The 17,257-nt window shown below is 46.7% G+C and overlaps 1 protein-coding gene across 2 annotated transcripts; it reads right to left on the bottom strand.

The window, feature by feature from the left end:
* Nucleotides 1–39: 39 nt before the first annotated feature.
* Nucleotides 40–11,191, bottom strand: ZNF8 (zinc finger protein 8). Of its 2 annotated transcripts, none has more exons than XM_028093285.2 (4): nucleotides 11,015–11,191; nucleotides 6,386–6,512; nucleotides 5,990–6,085; nucleotides 40–4,224 (listed from the first exon to the last, which is right to left on the bottom strand). In XM_028093285.2, exons 1-4 carry the CDS (start codon nucleotides 11,078–11,080, stop codon nucleotides 2,783–2,785), a joined length of 1,731 nt encoding a protein of 576 aa, XP_027949086.1. In that variant the 5' UTR covers nucleotides 11,081–11,191; the 3' UTR covers nucleotides 40–2,782. The 2 variants fall into 2 exon arrangements, with proteins under 2 accessions (XP_027949086.1, XP_027949087.1); XM_028093286.2 differs by lacking the exon at nucleotides 11,015–11,191 and adding an exon at nucleotides 10,556–11,006.
* Between the last annotated feature and the right edge of the window lie 6,066 nt (nucleotides 11,192–17,257).

Here is a 17,257-nt window from a genome sequence, read left to right as displayed (position 1 = left end):
GTAGGTGCAACAGAAAATGAAGCCAATGATCAAACTTACTTTAATTTGCAACAGTTGAGATTTTTAATTTAAAATTTATTTTATGAACTGGTAATACTTTTACATGTTTCAAAGTTCTAAAAATATCAAAAGATATAGAGTGAAAATTATTCCTCATCCCTCTCCCCCCAGTTCTCCTCCCCAAGAGCAACTAGTATGCCTGGTTACTTTGTACCCTTAGGAGTATGTGTGTTATGCGTGTATAAACCAATGTTTTTTTACACAAATAGAAACATACTTTACACACTGTTTTATACCTCTTCATTTAACAATTATCTTGGAGCTCTTTCCCATATTATTACATAAAGACAGTCCCCATTTTTTAAAGCTGTGTAGTTCTCCACTCCACCGTAAATCTCTAGCCAAGTTCCCCATGGTTGTAAACACTGAGGTTGTTTACAAATTTTTACTTCTGAAAGCAATACCATAGTGAGACCATGTACAGTCTACAACATACAAATAAATCTGTTGCATTCACTCCCAGCAAAAGGTTTACTGAGACAAAGAGTTGTGTGTTTCAAATCTTGGATAGCAACTAATAAATCGTCCTTCACAGAGGCCGTATCCATTTATACTCCCCTTGGAAATGTGTAGGAAACCTTCCCCCCCCACCACCACCCTTTTGGAAAAAAGTCAAGGCTGATAAAATGCTAGGTGGTCACACTGCTACAATCCTCCTGAAAGGTAATTTAAAAAGCTACATGAAATTGTCAGAGGAAGATGCTCAAAATATAGTAAGAAGCATGTATTACAAGAGAACTAGAAAGAATTCCCATTTTCTAAACACAACAATACTATAAATATATTTGTGTGTGTGTATAACATCTAGTGTACACCATATGTATACATGTATATTTTTAAGAAAAATTACAGGAAAATTAACAAAATCTTAATGGTAGTGACCATCTCTAAATAGATGTATGAGGAATTAAATTTTACTTCTGTGCATTTTCCACATTTGCAGTAAAGAATTTACATTACTTTTATAAACTGATAAAACCATGTATTCTGTAGTTAATAGTAACCTCCCCTGAGGGGTTTATCTGACTGCTTCAAAATATCTATAAGGAAACGAGCAGGAATATTATGCCTAGAAAACATGACCTGAAATGAGAGAAAGAAAATTTGTAAAGATCTCTGTTGTCTAGAGAGGAAGCCAAGTGATGAGCTTGTTCCCAGCTTACCCACTGAGGCCACTGTAACCTCAGCCCACCCAGGAAATACTGAGACTGTGGAAACAAGATCCTTCAGAAGCTGCCATTTTGGGGCTGAGGTGGAGGGAAAGGGGCAGCTGTAAGCCTGGCTTCTAGAGCTGTCTAGAACCATGAAGTTACCGCTGGGTGTCCAGAGGTAACTGCCCCCCAGAGGGCACTGATAGGTGGAACACTCCCAAATCTGCACCCCACAGGACAGGCAGGAGGAATGGTCAAAAGTGGGGCTTATCCATGTTTTACAATGTCCATGATAAAATGCTAAAATTTAGATTAATCAAAAATAAGTAGATTCTCTTCATTTTCTCACACCAATTAGGATTGCTGCAAAATGGTCAAAAAAATTACTAGGAAACATTTGTGTATAAAACAGTTAATGATATCATTTGTTACAATCAAAGCTATAGGACTGTTAGTATAGCCCTCATCAATTTAGAATCTTTCTGGAAAAAGTTGGTTGTAGTGCTGGGTATGGTTTCTCTACCCTGGCATATTTGTGGCTAGATAATTCTTTGTTGAGGGGGCTGTCTTGGGCATTATAGGATGTTCAGCAGCATCCTCTACCCACTGGCTGCCAAGCGGCACCCCTCTGTTCTGCCTGTTATGACAACCAAAAATGTCTCTAAACATCACCAAATGTCTCCTGGAGGACAAATCTACCCCAACTGAGAACCTCTGGTTTAAACAACACTGACCGTTTCAAGGCAATGGCTTTCAGTAGAAGCTGTGACACTCCCAGGGAATGTAGTAGAATTTCACGGGAGCTTTTTTTGTCATTTGATCTGGACATGAATGTGGCTGACATGTGGGTGGGGGCCAAGTGTGCTCTAATGACTGTGAAGTGCAGAACAGGCCCCTGTGGACCATGTATGTATGTATGTGTGAAACAACCAGTTTGTAATGTATGAACTGAGAGCCTAAGTCAACTTCACATATAAACACAAATTAACTCCTGCATGCTTAGAATTTTATACAGAATTTTCCAGAAATGCAGTGGTATTTTGTTTCGTTCAAAACTTTTGCAAGAGTTAGTCACCACTTAAGAAAATCACATCTCATATAGGAACGCCCCTCACAATATTTCCATGGCCAACACTATTTCCCATATATACCAGATGACAATAGCCAATGCCCCAGGTGTCCAGGCATAATGGCCCACACAGTCACATGGAGAGATACCACACCCACTTAGTACACATTACTTTACCATAAATTACTTTTGTTTTAATTACGCTTTACAAAAAGGGGCCATATATTGATTTTTTACAGTACACATGTGTGTAGGTTACATTACCTGTAAATTCATTTTGGAGTAATATAAGGAATAGCACAAAACACCTGTGGTTAACGGGGGGCACTGAGCTTGACAGATTTGAGAACCATCAATCTCAGGTATTTGGAAAGCACCATTTCCTTAAATCAGAGGTCACCTTAGGCATTTCTACCCCCAGTCCCCTTTTCCATGAATGCACTATGTGGACTTACCACATTTTTGTACCTGTGGTTCAAAAGTCATCTGTAGAGTTTCTTTCCTATGAGGATTCTCTTATGTCGAGTAACACGGAAGCACCCATGGAAGACTCTTCAACCCCAATAACGTGAACTGGGTTTTTCTCTTGCATGATTTCATGGATGTCAAACAGGGCAAGTGCCCGGCTCGCAGGCTGGCCTGCCTTTGTCCCGCCCCCAGGGTTCTCACTTGAGTGTGTATGCTGATGGCGGCCAAGGTGTGAGCTCCGGCCAAAGGACTGCTCAAGCCGTCGCCGGTTCCGTCCCTGGGGCTCCTCTCTGGTGTGAGTTATCTGGTGTCGGATGAGGTGCGAGCTCTGAATAAAACATTTCCCACAGTGATTACACTTAAAAGGCCTGTCGCTCCGGTGAGCTCTCTCATCTGGATTCAAAGGTGGGTCACAGCCGAGGGCTTCTGTCCATTCATGCTTTGTTAAAGCGGGTGTCTGCTCAAAGATTAGCCTCTGGCGGCACTCATAGGGCTTCTCCCCAGCATGCTTTCGCTGATGCTGGGCCAGAGAGGAGCTGTGCCTGAAGCCCTTCCCACAGTGGTTGCACTCATAGGGCCTCTCCTCTGTGTGCGTCCTCAGATGCAGGAACAGGCAAGTGGTCCGTGAGAAGGATTTCCCACACACGCTACAAGTGTATGGCTTCTCTCCAGTGTGTGTCCGCTTGTGCCGACCCAGGGATGAATTCTGGTTGAAGGCCCGCCCACAGTCCTGACATTCATAGGGTTTCTCTCCAGTGTGAATTCTCCGATGGACTGTAAGGTGTGTGCTATGGCAGAAAGACTTCCCACACTCGGCACATTTATAGGGCTTGTCTCCTGTGTGGATTCGCTCATGCTGAACCAGGGAGGAGTTCTGGCTGAAGGCTTTCCCACATTCTTTGCACATATAAGGTCTTTCTCCCGTGTGAATCCTCTTATGCACTGTGAGATGTGCGTTGTGGTTAAACGACTTCCCGCAGTCCGTACATTTGTAGGGCTTATCCTGTACCTGGCTTCGTGTGAGTTCCGTAATTGGAATGGCCTGACTAGAAGTTTTGCTACAGTCACTGCTGTCACATGGCTCTTTTCCTGAGGAGCCTGTCTGCTGACTGACTAAGCTTGAGTTACATTCTGAGTTTATAACCTGTGAGTCATAAGCACAGAGATAGTCTCTCCTAGAAATCTCCGGGAATGCATTTAGGTTTGAGCTCAGGACACCATTTTCCCCAAGTCTGAGACTTTCATAGCTTTTATCTTGAATTGGTGCTTCCTCGAGGCTAAATTCCAATTGCCTCAAATTATTCTGTTCCTTCTCAGGCAACTTCACCTGGCCCTTACATTCCCAGTCTTCCCCTAGTATGGTGGGACAGGGAGCATCCCTCAGGAAGCCTTCCCTTTCGGTGACACAGGATGTCTCCACCTCAGGAAGGCCAAGCTCCTTGGGTGGCGCTTGGCTTTGAGGTCCAGGCTCCCGGCCTAAAAGAATACCAAAGAGCTCTGAGGGAGTTGGTGGAAAAAACACAGAGAGGGTGACAGGCCCTCCTTTCCAGACTCCCTAGTGGCTGGGGAAGGGTAGGTGGATGTGACCCAGTCCCGACCAAGGAGACCTCAATGGATGAAATCTGGAGTTCTGATAAAAGGGGACAACGTGACTGGTACTATTCTTCCTACTTCCCTCTCCCTCTGCCTGAAGCACTGGATGTGATGGCCAGAGCTGCTGCATCCATGCCATAACCCAAGCAAAAGCCAGAAGAATCAGAACCATCAGCCCCAGCATCAATGGAATGCTGAGCCAGAGGCAGCAGTGGTTGCTTTGTGGGGAAAAAAAAAAAAAAAGCTTCTTTTTTTGAGCTGCTCTAGCCCAGTTTTCAGATATTTACAGAGGAACACAATCCTTTTTGCTAAGAGAACAGATGGATGTAGAGAACAGGTTTACAGAATCTGGACATGAAAGAATAAAATGGAGAAGATGGAGGGCAAGTTCACACATTAGAAATGATCGTGTGGAGGGGCACCTGGCTGGCTCAGTCTGTAGAGCATGCAACTCCTGATCTCAAGGTTGTGAGTTCAAGCCCTACGTTGGGGGCAGAGATTACTTAAAAATAACATCTTAGGGGCCCCTGGGTGGCTCAGTTGGTTATGCGTCTGCCTTCGGCTCAGGTCATGATCCCAGGGTCCTGGGATCGAGCCCCGCATCAGGCTCCCTGCTGAGCGGGGAGCCTGCTTCTCCCTCTCTCGCTCCCCCTGCTTGTGTTCCCTCTCTCGCTGTGTCTCTCTTTGTCAAATAAATAAATAAAATCTTTTAAAAAAATTAAAAAAAAAATGCACCAAGAAAACTGCCAAAAGGGGCGCCTGGGTGGCTTAGTCGTTAACCGTCTGCCTTCGGCTCAGGTCATGATCCCAGGGTCCTGGGATCGAGCCCCGCATCGGGCTCCCTGCTCCGCGGGAAGCCTGCTTCTCCCTCTCCCACTCCCCCTGCTTGTGTTCCCTCTCTCGCTGTGTCTCTGTCAAATGAATAAATAAAATCTTAAAAAAAAAAAAATCTTAAAGAGAAAAAAAGAAAAAGAAATGATCCTGTGGAAAGGGCATGCTCAGACGGCTGTTGAGAGAGACCGTGAGAGGAAGGGGTGGGATTCTGACGACTGGAGAAGGGCAGATGGGGAGCATGGATGAGGAAAACAAGGCGTACAGAAGCAGCATGCAGACCTGTGCAGACAAGAGCTAACAGGGCAGGCCTGAGGCTGCCATCCTTAGAAAGGCCAGCTTTTGAGACTGGCCCTGGGAATTTGGATTTCAGGAGAGTTCCCACCACTCTAACTGATGAGAGTAGCTCACCGTGCCCAAACTGTGCCAACAACAGGGTTTATGGTGAACACCTGCTTTCTCCTGGGAGTCTAGAATCTTGGTCCATGTCAGGCACAGGCTGCCTACGGCCATCCCCCAGTGAAACCCCCTGGCATGGAGCCTCTAACAAGTTTCCCTGGTAGCTAAGATTTCTCAAAGGTTGTCACAACTCATGGCTGGGGGGACTAAGCATGTCCCATGTGACTCTGCTGGGAGAGACCTCTGGAGTCTTGGCTGGCTTCTGGACTTCACCCCTTCAGCATTTTCTTCTTGCTAACTTTCCTCTATATTCTTTCACTGGATCTTTGGGTGGTCTTGGGGACCCTGACACACCCCTCTTTCCAAGCAGCACATCTGCAGTCACCTGTTGGGCTGCTCCCATTAGGCAGCATCTCACCTGGACAGTAGCCCTGGGCAATTCCTCTCTCTGCTGCCCATAGCTCAGCCCCTTGCTCCAGCTGGGAGATGACTTCAGGTTTTGGAAGCTCAGGCCCTGGAAAAAGGGAAAGACACAGGATGTGTGGATCTGCTACAGAGAGAAAGAACCAGCTTAGGATCCAGCCCTAGACTCCTGATAGGGCATGAGGACATCTCACAATAAGGTGAAAACTTTGCATTGGGACAGAAAAGGGCAGAAACCCCCCTGCCCATTTGTTCCACAGGGAATGAGAATGCAAGATCTCTAATCCCCAGCCCAAGGTCAAGTCCTCATACCAGAGGCCCTATGACCTATAACCCATGAAGAATAAGTCACTGCAGGAATCTGATCATCAGCTGGGGAAGCAGGCCTTACCTACAGACAGCAGATGCCCAAAGGTCTCCAGCATCACGTCACGATACAGGGTTCTCTGGGCAGGGCCCAGCTGCCCCCACTCTTCCTGGGTGAAGTCCACCGCCACATCCCGGAAGGTCACCGGCTCCTGAAACATCACACACACTCTTGAACAGCTCAACTGTGTCCATCAGTGCTCCCAGGAAGAGGAGGAGGAATGGGGATGCAGAAGACAGGCAGGCCAGTGTCCTGAGAGAGTGCATGTTCTGAGTAATGTGAGTCAGGGCTCACTGGGGGCAGGTGCCAGTAGCCAAGCAAGATCAAAGCTAACCACAGCTGATCTACAACTGATCTCAGACAGGTGCAGGTGCAGAGACTGCTGACTTGCTTATGTGCGGGCTAAAGAAATGGCTACTGGTTTAAGCCACTAAGTTTTGGGATAGTTTGTTACCCAGTAACATCTAACTGTTACTTTGAATGAATCCTCTGATTCATTCCAAGCAAGGCTCATTATCCTCCCTGAAAAGAGGGGTTTACAGTTGGAGTCAGAAACTCACCTACCTTTAGGGACCAGGCAGGCTCATCAGTGAGTGAAATGGGCTATTTTAAGAGCCTACAAGAGTACTTAATCTGTGAGAGGTGACACTGAAGGTGATGGGTAACATGTGCACTGTTTGAAGGGGCAGCTGGGACTCAGAACCAACTGATCATGGGGAAATGCAGGGCTCATATGGTCAGAATTGCCAATCTGTAGTGAGTAGCTAAAAATTTGGTCAAATTTTTAAATGAACACTTTAAGTTGATGCAATGTATTTAAAACATGTCCCACAGGGGCGCCTGGGTGGCTCAGTCGTTAGGTATCTGCCTTCGGCTCAGGTCATGATCCCAGGGTCCTGGGATTGAGCCCCACATCAGGCTCCCTGCTCCACGGGAAGCCTGCTTCTCCCTCTCCACTCCCCCTGCTTGTGTTCCCTCTCTCGCCGTGTCTCTTTCTGTCAAATAAATAAATAAAATCTTTAAAAAATAAAAATAATAAATAATAAAACATGTCCCACAAATCAAACCCTTCTGTGGGCTGGGTGTGGCCGCTGTCAAAAGCTAGGCATTTCTGGATCCAAGTTTTGACTCTGCCACTTCCTCCTCAAGACGTATACGCAGGTACCCACTTCTACTTCCTTGTTTCCATGTCTACAAAGAATCACTCCTTGGGGGCTGTGATGGGGAATAAGCAGCTGTAAAACACTTTCTACAGGACAACATGCAAAAGAATAAAGTCGGTCCCCTACCTCACAGCATATAAAAAGTTAATTCAAAATGGATAAAAGACAAAATATAAGAGCTAGGACTATTAAACTCTTAGAAGAAAACGCAGTGATAAATCTTCCCAATCTTGGATTGGCAAACGATTCTTAGATACGAGAGCAAAAGCACAAGCAATGAAATAAAAAATAAGTAAGTTGGACTTCATCAAAATTAAAAAGTTTTGTGCTCCAAAGGACACTATCAAGAAAGTGGGGAAAAAAAAAAAGTGAAAAGCCATCCACATGCTGGGAGATAACAATAGCAAATCACACATCTGGTAAATGACTTGTATCCAGATACTATACCTCCTACAACTCAATAACAACAACAATCCAATTAAAATGGGCAAAGGATCTAGACAGGTATTTCTTCAAAGAAAATATAAAATATACAAATACTGAATAAACACATGAAAAGATGCTCAGCATCATTAGCCACCAGGGAAATGCAAATCAAAATCACCTACTAAATACCTCAATTATAAAAGGGTATTTTAAGAAAAACACAAGTATATTTTAAAATATTAAAGAAATTATAGTATACATGGCATATGGCTGACAAAAATTGTGCAGGAAGCACGAAGAACCCTTTGGTTGGGAACAGAGGTCTCTGTTCCTGTCCCCATGTCATCACCTCCCAGTCAGAAGGTCCTCCTGCCTCCCCCACTCCGCATGGGTTGTCAGTGGCAGCCCAGGCACCAGGTCCACTGAGTACTGGTCTGTCCAGGCCGTAAGACCTCTCAGTAGCAGCACATGAATCCTTCATGTCTCCCCCTGAAATTCTAGCAGGAGCCCATTCCTTGTCCTTCTAAGGGGAGAGTGGAGGGAGACTTAACTATAGAAGACAAAAGGCAATGTGACCACTAAAGCAAGATGCCATGCTGCCGGCCTTGACAAAGGGCCACTGCCATTAGCCAAGGAATACAAGATCTACAGCTGTAATAGAAAAGACAAGAAAACCGATTCTCCCCTAGATTCTCCACAGGAAGAGTGGCTCTGCCCACATCTTGATTTCAGCCCAGTGAAAATGATTTCAGACTTCTTACCCCCAGAACTTTAAGAATAAATGTGCACTGCTTTAAGCCACCAAATCTGCGGTGCTCTGTTATAGCAGCCCCAGGAAGCTTACACTGGACCCCAAAGCCCTCTACTTCCTTGCCTTGTGTGGTGGCCAGCCTCCAAGACAGCTCCCAATGATCCCCAGCCCTTATGTAGTTGTATGGTCCCCTCCTATTATGTGCATGTTTGACCTGTGTAACCAACAGGCTATTGTGCAAATGACAGTGTGTAAATCCTGACCCCGGAGCACAGAAGGCATTGGGGCTTCTACCTTGCCCTCTCCTGGATCACTCACTCTTTGGGAAGCCAGATGCCAAGTTGTGAGGACAGCCAAGCAGCTCCACAGAGAGGCCCACATGGGAAGGAACTACTAACTGCCATGTGAGTGAGCCATCTTTGGAGATGGATCCTCTAGCCCTAGTCAAGTCCCAGATGACAACAGTCCAGACTGACATCTTAATCATAACCTCATGCGCCCAGGCCAGAACCACCAGCTAAATCATTTGAGGATTTATATCATCAGAAACTGAAGTAATATTTATTGTTGTTTTGGACCACTTAGTTTTAGGTTATTTGTTACACAGCAACAGATAACTAATACACTTTCTCTTACTGCTAACAAAGATTTTCTCCTCTGAACCTTCTTCTCAACTAGGTCTTGATCTCTGGGCTTCTGTGTCCATTTTGCATCACCCAGATTCATAAAGGGTTGGTTTAGTCAGAATCCCCACCCATCATATCTGATCACTCTCCATAACTTTTCAAAGTCCTCATCCCCCACAATCCTCCAGGCAATATCTGATCACTTGGCCTGCTTCGACAAGAATCCTGTTAGAGGGGTGCCTGGGTGGCTCAGTCGTTAAACGTCTGCCTTTGGCTGGGGTCATGATCCCGGGCTCCCTGCTTCTCCCTCTCCCACTCCCCCTGCTTGTATTCCCTCTCTTGCTGTGTCTCTCTCTGTCAAATAAATAAATAAAATCTTAAGAAAAAAAAAAAAAGAATCCTGTTAGGTCATGGGGCGCCTGGGTGGCTCAGTCAGTTAAGCATCTTACTCTTGGTTTCAACTCAGGTCATGATCTAAGGGTCATGAGATCAAGCCCCACATTGGGCTCCGTGCTCAGCGCAGAGTCTGCTGGAGATTCTCTCCCCAACCCCCGCCCCGCTCATGCGCTCTCTAAAATAAATAAAATCTTAAAAATAATAATAACAGTAACAATAACAATAATAATAAAGTATCCTGTTAGGTCAGTTTAGCAAGAATTACACCCACCCCTGACCCCAGGTATAAATTCCCACCTTTACTTGTATTTGGAAGTTTCTTTCTCCCATTCCAAAAGTTTCTGAATAAAATCTCTTTTGATTGCTTTAATTACTATCCAGCTGTTTTACTTTGACAACGCTCATTCCCTGCCACACCCCAACCACAGCAAAAGCAAAATAAAGGGTGATTGCACTATTAATGCGCACCTGAAAACATGCAAATCTAAGGTTATCAATAGTCTCATTTGGCATGATAAATCTGAAATAATGCAAATCCTTGTAAACAACAACAAAAGACAGTAAGTGCAGAATTTCAAAGATGTGGCAATTCAGGAATTATGAATTATTTTTGGTTTCTGCCACGTGGAGACAGCACTTTATGGGGAACACAGGCAGCGGCCACTTTGTCTAGAAATGCGGGAGCTTTGAATCAGGCACCTTCCCAGATGACCTTGCAAGCACGGCCCGCCCGGTGCTGCAGTTCACCCACAGCCCCCGCGGGGAATGTGGGGGGGGGGGCCCGGTAGCCGCTCCCGCCCCACTAATGCGGTGCGTGGTGACCTGTCCTTACCCTCAGAGGCTGGGCCAGGGGCCTCGCGGAGCAGGGCTCTCGGTGGCTGCTCCATGAATTAAATCATCTCTGTTCGGTTAATACCTGCCATCTCGGCGCTCCACTGACACCAGTTACTATTACCCGTCACACAGCAGTTGGCCTCCGGGGCGCGGGGAAGGCTACGCGACCGAGCCGCGCCAGCCCCGTCCTAGGGAACGAGCCTAAGGCCAGGCCCAGAACCGGGAAGGAGGAGTACCGGCGGAGCATGCGCACTCGGGGAGCGGATGGCCGGGTTCGAGTCCCAGCTCCACCCTTACCAGTCGGGCCAGGCAGCGCGCCCCGACCTGTGCCTCCGTTTTCTCCCGCGTAAAGAGCGATAAGGCCCGGGCCCCGCTCAGCGTGCGCTGCGAGGGTTAAAGGGTCGATACCTGCGGGAGACGCTCGGCCCGCTGCCATCCTTGTTATTATTATTGTTACCTGAAGCCATTCCGCTGGCAGCCCCGTAGTCATCGCCAGTGCTGTCGCTTCCTCTTCGGGGTTCATCCAGGACCGATAGGTCGAGAAGAGGAGCCCGAAGCGCCCGTAAACCCGAGAGCAGCCCCGGCCTCAGGGACCACTCCACTCGCCGCCCGCCGGACAATGGCGGCCGCACTGGTGACGCTGCGACTACAACTCCCAGAAGACAGTGCGGCGCGCCGCAGCGCCCGACCAATGGAAGCCTTGGTTCGTCGAGCCTCCCACCAATGAGAGCCTTGTGGCTTCAGGTCAATGGGACCGTCCGTCCGTTGGGCCTCCGGCCGCTGGGGGTGCTCCTGCCACAGACCCCGGCCAGGCGGTGCCGGGCGGGTGCCCGGCGGGGGGCGGCGGGTGGTGACTCCGGGCGGCGGCGCACGCCGGGGTGCCGGGCAGCTGGGCGTCTCCGTGCCCGGGGGGCGGGGGGGCGCGCACGGGCCGCGAAGGAACCCGGGTCACGGGGGCTCGCCCTCCCAGCCTCGCCGTTGGGGGTTCGCGTCTGCGCGGCGCCGCGGCCCGCAGTCGGCTCCTGCGGCCGCTCGGGAAGCTGCCCCTCTGTCCACGCTGGAATGGGGAGCCCTGCTTGGAAACCGGCGCCCGAGCGCCCTAGCTGGCAATGCCTTACTCTGCAGTATACGTAGAACCTATTTCTTTTCTTTCTTTTTTTTTAAGATTTTAGTTTTTGACAGAGAGACACAGCGAGAGAGGGAACACAAGCAGGGGGAGCGGGAGAGGGAGAAGCAGGCTTCCCGCGGAGCAGGGAGCCCGACGCGGGGCTCGATCCCAGGACCCTGGGACCATGACCTGAGCCGAAGGCAGACGCTTAACGACTGAGCCACCCAGGCGCCCCTTTCCTCGTGGTTTTAATGGTGCTGAATCTTCAGTGCGTGATGTTTCCCTGTTGTTTTAATTTTGAATTTTCTACTTCTCGTAGTTTTGTTTTCTCCTTGATTATATTATAGGGGGTTTGTCTCTTGCAGTAGTTCTCAAAGTGTGGGCCAGGGACACCTGGAGTTTCCTGAGCCCCTTCCTCTGAGCTGGTGAGTTCAAAACTAAGTGCATCATAATAGCTTTCCCTCCCCACTTCCATTCTCTCACAAACGGACGTTAGAGTTTTCTGGAGGCTTCTGGATGAGTAATATTGCAACAGATTGAAAAGTGTTAACGATAAAACGGTTAAAAACAGATTTTATTCATATACCGCTGACAATAGGGGAAGGCACTGGGCTCCATTTGCATTTGTGCAGAGGGGATTGGACCTTTTAAAGATAATGAGAGAATTAGAAGAGGGAGAGAGCAGGGCTCATGTGGAAAATTATAAAGTGTTGGTCAGTGTAAATATGTTGAAGTCAGCCGTGACGTGGCACCAGCTGGTCATTACCAAAGTTAGGATTCTGTGTTCCTACAGAGACTGGAGACAGCAGCCCTCTCCTTCCTGATCATACTATTTCAAAGGAATGGCTTTTAGGTGATTGAGAAAAATCCTTCCGAGTTGTAGGATATACACAGACATCTCTTTTAAGCTCTTTTTAGTAAATGCAGTAAGAAAGGCAGGTAGGAGCCTATCTTTGGGTGTTGGCTAGAACAAACAGCAATTTCTCCTGGCAGCATTTCTCAGGGAGGCATTAGGCAGGCATTTGAATGGGAGGCTGGTGTCTTTGTTTCGGACACAGCATTATGCTGCTAGAAGCCTTGTTAGAGTTTGGTTGTCTCTTAATGTAGAGGTTTGGACTGAGTTCTCCAGTGCTGAGTTCTGCAGTTCTCAAGGGCACAAGTAGCTTTGGAAACCAGCTGCTTTCCATCAAGCCAGACATTAAAAGGATTTGCAAAAATATAATGCAGTGCTTACTCTTTTCACTAATATTTATTTGTTTTGGAAAATGTAGTTATTTTCCATAAAGTAGGGTTTTGGTGTTTTTTTTAAACAAAACAAAATGTTGTATTCATTTGTTAGGGCTGCCATAACAAAGTACCACGAACTGGGTGACTTAAAGAACAGAAATTCATTGTCTCAGTTATGGAGATTAGAAGTCCGAGATCAAGGTTTTTATATGGTTTGCTTGTTCAGAGGGCCTGAGAGAGAGACTGCTCTATTCCTCTTTTCTCAGCTTCTGGTGGTTTCCTTGGCACTCTTTGGCATCCCTTGGCCTGTAGATCTCTGCCTTCATCTTCACGTGACTTCTCTTTTTATAAAGAAACCAGTCATTTTGGAGCAGGGTTCACCATAGTGACCTCGGTTTAACTTAATTACCTCTATAGAGACCCTATCTCAAAATAAGGTCACATTCTGAGATATGGGGTTAGAACTTAAATATAGGAATTTCCAGGGGACACAATTCAGCCTATAACATATGTTAACATATAATGGATTTATTTTTATTTCTTAAATGGATTTATTTTTTAAAAATTAAATTTTTTTGTTTTAATTCTTAATATGACAAATATGACAAATATTGATAGATAGAACCTCCATAAACAAAAACTGTTTGGGGGGCGCCTGGGTGGCTCAGTCCGTTAAGCATCTTGCCTTCGGCTCAGGTCATGGTCCCACAGTCCTGGGATGGAGCCCCGCATCAGGCTCCCTGCTCAGCGAGGAACCTGCTTCTCCCTCTCTCGCTCCCCCTGCTTGTGCTCTCTCTCTCTGTCAAATAAATAAAATCTTTAAAAAAAAGAATCCCAGCTGAGCTCACAGTTGGCAGCCAGCATCAACTGTCAGTTTGTCAGTGCGTCATCTTCGTTCTGAGCCTTCAAATGAATCCAGCTCCCGTTGTACCTGCCTGACACTGCACTCAAGGCCGTAAGTGAGAACCATCCAGTTGATCCCAACCAACTTATGGAACGGTGAGAAATTAAAGAAAGCATTGTTTTAAACTACTGTTTGGGACGTTTGTTATGTAGTATTAGAAAAGTGAATCTGTGGCTTGTGGATTTTTCTCTCCTAAAAATCTCTCCTGCTCCTTCCTGCCTATTTCCACCCCAAGGGCATTAGTTCAGGCTCTCATCATTGTTTTTAAAAATGTAAAAAAAATTTTTTTTTAACAAGTAATACATTCTCATGGCTTGAAATTCAGAAGGTACAATTGGGTATCTGGTGAGATCTTCCTCTGTCCCTTGACTCCTACCACCAACTTCCCTCCTCATTAGCAACTACTATTTTTAGTTTCTTGGAGATCTTTCTGTAGATATATTATGCATTGACAAGTAAATATGTATAAATATTTTTTCACTCTTTTACACACGTGGTGGGCTACCACATATTCAATTTTTCCTTTTATTCGTTTAACAATAAAATCTTTCCATACAAGCATGTAAGGCCCTTCCTTATTATTTTTAACAACTTTATTGAGATATTAGTCTCATTTCATCCATTTAAAGTGGGGTCCAATTGGACCACAGGGAATTTCTGGGGCCGAAAAAATGACTTTCAACTTAAGAACCTTTGTGGAATGGAGGAGGGTGTCTGTAGAGAACCACAGAAGAAATAGCTCATGACAGGGGCGCCTGGGTGGCTCAGTCGTTAAGTGTCTGCCTTCGGCTCAGGTCATGATCCCTGGGTCCTGGGATCGAGCCCCGCATCGGGCTCCCTGCTCCGCGGGAAGCCTGCTTCTCCCTCTGCCCCTCCCCTTCCCACTTGTGCTCGCTCTCATATAAATAAAATCTCTCTAAAAAAAAAGATAATAGCCCTGGTAGACAGATCCAGAAGACCTCGTGGATGAATAATGGGGACTCTGGATGGAGAAAGAGGGACAGAGAGAGAAGCTAATGATCAAGGCACCCACTGAGGAAAGTTTTCTAACGTGAAAAACTTGTCAGGACGCAGAAAGCTCACCAAGCTCTTGACAGGAGTAATGTATTAAACTGTTTGAAAACCGGGGCGCCTGGGTGGCTCAGTCATTGGACGTCTGCCTTCCGCTCAGGTCATGATCCCAGGGTCCTGGGATCCAGCCCCACGTCGGGCTCCCTGCTCCGCGGGAAGCCTGCTTCTACCTCTCCCACTCCCCCTGCTTCTCCCTCTCCCACTCCCCCTGCTTGTGTTCCCGCTCTCGCTCTCTCGCTCTCTGTCAAATAAATAAACTGTTTGAAAACCTAGTTAGTCACACGTGTGTGTTTTATGTGTGTGAATATAACTGTTGTGACCGTTATGTCAAGCTTGTTAATCATCATTTCACAGTGAATCACTTATCTACTTAAACAGCCAATTTTTTTTTTCTGAGAGAGATATATTAAAGGTTCCGAAATGACTAGATTTATCCATTTTCCTGGTATTTCTACCATTTTTTTTCAGTTGAACTATTTCTAAAGATTCATGGTCATTTAAAAATCTTTGTATATTTTAACTTTTACGAACATAAGTTATCCCCCTGCAGAACAGGTTATTGAATCAAGTGGTCTGAAACCCTGTTATGCTCTTCATATCCCAGTCTTTCCAGAAACTATACCCCTCGACACTTCTCCATCAGTGCATCTTCCTCACCAACCCCTGATATATGGGCTTTACAATTTTTTAAAGAATCCTTGCAAGGCCAGTGGGCATGGAACAGTGACTAGTCTTTTAAGTTTGCATTTTCCTAGGTTAGATCTATGTACCTACTGCTAGGCTATGTTTGAATCCTTTCTTCTAAGCACTTTGGATTGTCTTAGCTTTACTTTACCAGCTAATTTCAGACCATTTGCTTACCTTACCATATGGTCATTATATGTTAGTTCATCCAGGGTTTATTGGGTGCCCTCTCTGCTCTGGACTCTCTGGAGCCCTCTGGGCCCTATGCCTGGCAGCTAGAAACAGCTCCCTTGTCCTCACATTTCAGGGGAGAAAGATGCTGGGTTTCTATGAGCATCTTCCTAGGGAGCTTAGCACAGCTGTGGCCAAACACCAGGAAGACTGCTGGGGAAGGCAACCCCGTCAGAGCAGAGCATTTCCAAGGTCAGGATACAGACCTACGAGGGAAAGGTCCTGTTGTGAAGCAGCCAGATGTAGAATCCTCAAATTTGGACTGATGCACAAGCTATTTTCTACCTAGGATGGCTAGATGTGTGGCCTCAATGTGTAGTAGGCAAAGGGTATTCCATTGCCACTCTCTCTGAGGGCAGCAATGTGGGAACGGTTTCTACATGTGCAGGAGACACAGAAGCCACCATCAAGCTATTACATCTTCTCCAACTGGAAGGCTTCTTTCCACATGTTCCGTGGCCCATCCCGTGTCTGAGAACACAGTTGGGCATGGCTCTTTGTTTTGAAGTGATGCTTCATTTTCCCCTCCAGAGATCCTAGTTCCAGCCTAGACTTGACCACCAACTCAGTCTGTGTCCCTGAGTCCCCTCACAGGATGACTGCTTGATTCCCATCCCCTGAGAGAGTAAGATTAACACCTCCTGTGTCAACCTCTTTGGTAGCAGATTGGTCCCAGCCTGCACAGTAGGAAATGGGACCTGCAGAACATCTATCATCTAAGGGGAGGAGACTGAGGAACAGAGAGGTGGGCATAAGTGCCCCCCCAGGTCACACAGCACATTCATTAAGGAAAACTCACTGAATATGACTAATGAGTCTTTTTTTTTTTTAAGATTTTATTTATTTATTTGACAGAGAGAGACACAGCGAGAGAGGGAACACAAACAGGGGGAGTGGAAGAGGGAGAAGCAGGCTTCCCGCTGAGCAGGGAGCCCGATGCGGGGCTCGATCCCAGGACCCTGAGATCATGACCTGAGCGGAAGGCAGACGCTTAACGACTGAGCCACCCAGGTGCCCCTGGCAACTTGGCTTTTAGAGTGTTGTCTGTACCCCAACTGAATAAGGATGTCTCACTGTACCTAGACTATGCAAACAATGTGATTTGCACTGAGCACCTGCTCTTTCCAGGAGTCTGGAATTTGGTCCATGCTAGACAGAAGTGCCTACTTACCTGATCCTCAGTGAGCTTTGTATGACCCTCTCAGGGGAGGGGCAGCATTGCAAGCCTGCACGTAGATTCCCCCACACTTTCCCTGTCTTTCCCCTTACGGTCCAACTGTGCATCCTTGCTGCCTCAGTCTAATAAATCTTAGCTGTGAGTACAATGATATGCTGAGTCCCATGAATTCGTCTAGAAATCTCTGGATGTGGGGGTGGCCTTGTGGGCCCCCAACAATTCCACTGCTATTTGTTCAAAATTATGCATAGGATTATTTTGATACCTGTATTCTGAAAAGGGGAAGGGAGGATGGATT

This window comes from Eumetopias jubatus, unplaced genomic scaffold, assembly GCF_037043125.1.
Source record: "Eumetopias jubatus isolate StellerSeaLion01/CBP00866 unplaced genomic scaffold, mEumJub1_p1.0 scaffold_10, whole genome shotgun sequence".
Lineage (NCBI taxonomy): Eukaryota > Metazoa > Chordata > Mammalia > Carnivora > Otariidae > Eumetopias > Eumetopias jubatus.
This window is presented reverse-complemented; position numbering and strand designations above follow the sequence as displayed.